Raw genomic sequence first — 2,967 nt, 5'->3', positions numbered from 1 at the left:
GGGGCTGCTTGTAATTCTGAAATCTGCCAAGTAAAGTCCCCCTCTCCCTCCTCAAATTCGTTACTCTGTTTATTTTGTATGTGTGACTATATCCTCATTCCTTCCCTTTAGCAAGTGAGTTCTGAAGGAGCAAGAACATATCTTGTGAACAAAGCTTGGGTTGGGATCTAGTATTACTCCTTTCAGTTTGACAAATATTCACTGAGTCCTTATGCATTCATGTTCTGTCTCTAATATCTTGGAATAAGTGACATGCATTTTTTATAGAAGGGAAATTCTGTAGGTAGCATGCTGATGATCAATGATTTGACATGCTTAAATTGTGTTTAATTACAAGTGGTTGTGTTCATGTATGCCGTGTAACACAATTGGATACAGTCTTCGAAGAAAAACCTTTTACTTCAAGCTGCTGCTTCCTCAGCATTTCTAACTCATGAGTTGTGTGCTAGTTTAAAAATAGGTTTATCAATTATTTGCTACTCCTCCCTGCAAGAGTTGGAACCTGATTCCCCTCTCCTTGAATGTAGGCTGGACTTAACTATTGCTTCTAATGAGTAGACTACAAAAGATGTGACAGTTTGGGGCTTTGTTCATTATCTTGAATCACTCAGTCTGGGTGAAGATCTTGCAAGAGCCATCTTGGAAGTGGATCCTACAGTCCCAGTTGAACCTTCAGATGACTACAATCCCAACATACACCTTAACTACAACTACAGGAGAGATCCTGGGCCAGATAGGACCACCTAGCTAAGCTACACAAAATTCATGACCCACAGAAACTGAGATAAAAATGTATATTTTCTAAGCCACTCAGATTTGGGGCAATTTGTTTCATAGCAAGAAATAAGTAATAATACAGGTTAGAAGGCTCAGAAATAACCAGTGATATTTCAAAAAAAAATATTGGCTAAGTGATTATTGCCAGACTTTATAATCTTGATAAAGTGTTTGAAATCATTTTTGCAAGACTTTGCTTAGAATATGTACAATTTCATTTTCAACCCAAGTGTTAAAATCTAGGTCCTTGTAGTATGAACAATATGAATTTGTTTAAATGGATTGATGTGCTATTCTGTAAACCTAACCAAAATATCACCAAACACATGCATTTTTTATTCCTTCAGCAAACATTACGTAAATGCTTACTGCATCTCTAGCAACATGCCAGGTGAAAGAGGTGCTCTTATGCATCTAATCATTCATAAGTGTTACCTGAGCATCTATTAGGGGCCAAGCACTGTGCAAGGCACTGAAGATACAAAAAGGAACATGACACTTGGCTCTTGAGGGACCCAGTATTTAGTTGGGGAAGTAAACAGGTAAATACATACTTTATGCATGCTTTGATAATTCAGAGAACAGAACAACTATCTTTTTGAGGTATTGAAGGATGACTAGGCATTTTCAAGCAAAGAAGAGTGGTTTACTAGAGGGGTGGCATTCCAGGTGCAGGGGAACAACATGTGCAAACATATGGAAGTATGGAAAGCCTAAAATGCCTCTTCACAGTTTAGTTCCTTCTTCCTGCAAATAAAGAGATGACTAGTGACATGCATATTTCTAGCATTGTAAGGCCAGCACGACAGGCCGGTTTTCTAGACTACAGGCATTTCAAGCCAAAAGGCTGCCCAAGCAAATTGAAGGAAAGAGAAAAGGTGCTTGTGCTTTCTGCTCCAAGGTTCTCAAGCTAGAATTCTCCTGGTAATCCCTGAGCCTTGGGAGGATAATTGTGTGAGTTCCTCAGGACTATATGTTTTCCTTACCATGAACAACTCAAATTGTCTGTACATGAGTTTATTAAGCTTCCAAACTCAGACTTCTGTGGCCTTTTGCCTTTTAGATCAGTGTCACTCAAACTGTCGGTATAAGACTTCGTACCAGAACATAAACCAACATATTCCTGCCTTCATCAGTAAAATCATGCTATGAAAAAAAGAGTCAGCTGAAGTAAATGGGTTGCTCAATGGCATGATTTACATTTGACACAAGCTCCTAAACTCATCATAGAGTGATAAATTGTGCATAGGCTGTCAGGGATCCATAGACCACATTTTTTTGATCACTTACTATCCACTAGATAAAATCCTATATGACAAATCTCTTTGTTTCATTTTAGAACCTGGCTTGTATTTTCTTTTCTAATTTTGAGAATAATGCAATTTATCTTGTTTCTCTTTTTGTTTTGAATTCTATAAAGTTTAAAGTCAAATTTGAAGCTCAAAAGCATCAATTATGTTGACACTTTTAGGTAGCATTTTTTAAATTATTGTTTTTTTCTGATTTTTTATTTCAAATTTATGTGTGATGATTATTTCATTACTATGCTTTTGCTGGATGATGTCAAAGATGATGACAATGAAGACAACCACAACAATAAGCATTACAGTAAGCATGGAAATAGGCCAGATTTCTGGTTTGCATCCACTTGAGTAGAATCAGGGCCATGTGTGTGCCTCCATGAGTACAAACAAATTGAATTGTTTAGACTCTGAATTCATACAATTGGTATCATGGAGACACAATGGTGTTCATGAGGGACTCATTCCTCTTCATGCAGGGGTACTGGCCTCTGTAAATGAATTCATTATACACAGTTAAGAGAAGAACACTCACCGTCTTGGTCGTTACCTGAGTCAGCTGGAGACTTGCTCCGGCGCATGGGGCCAGGGCTCTTAGCTGAACTCTTCTGAGGTGTTGGGGATGCCTTTGGACCAGCTGTGGCTGAAGGGTTTCCTTTGTGGAAAAAGACACAGACAGCTTACTAGAGCTAGGGGAGGACCGAGGCAGAGCATATTAACAACCTCTGTAAGCTAGAATAACCAGCACAGGTCAAAGCACCGAATGGCTTAGGTCCAAAAGGTGATCCTCAGTTTTTTGAAAAAATGATGTCTCTGGAGAGGGAGGCAGTGGATAAACTTTCAAAAGTCACCGGGGCTAAACCAGATGTTTACATCCCTGGATTATGGA

At 38.8% G+C, this 2,967-nt stretch overlaps 1 protein-coding gene across 1 annotated transcript in view; it reads right to left on the bottom strand.

The window, feature by feature from the left end:
- DCX (doublecortin) overlaps positions 1-2,967 on the bottom strand; it is a 152,056-nt gene that overhangs the window by 34,725 nt on the left and 114,364 nt on the right. Inside the window, exon 6 of the mRNA XM_006765152.2 lies at positions 2,614-2,757. Within this exon, the coding sequence (XP_006765215.1) occupies positions 2,614-2,757 (144 nt within the window). The remainder of the gene's footprint in view (positions 1-2,613; positions 2,758-2,967) is intronic.

This window comes from Myotis davidii, unplaced genomic scaffold (genome assembly GCF_000327345.1).
Source record: "Myotis davidii unplaced genomic scaffold, ASM32734v1 scaffold941, whole genome shotgun sequence".
Classification (NCBI taxonomy): Eukaryota; Metazoa; Chordata; class Mammalia; order Chiroptera; family Vespertilionidae; genus Myotis; species Myotis davidii.
The sequence above is the reverse complement of the archived record's forward strand: the minus strand, read 5'-3'. Positions and strand labels throughout refer to the sequence as shown.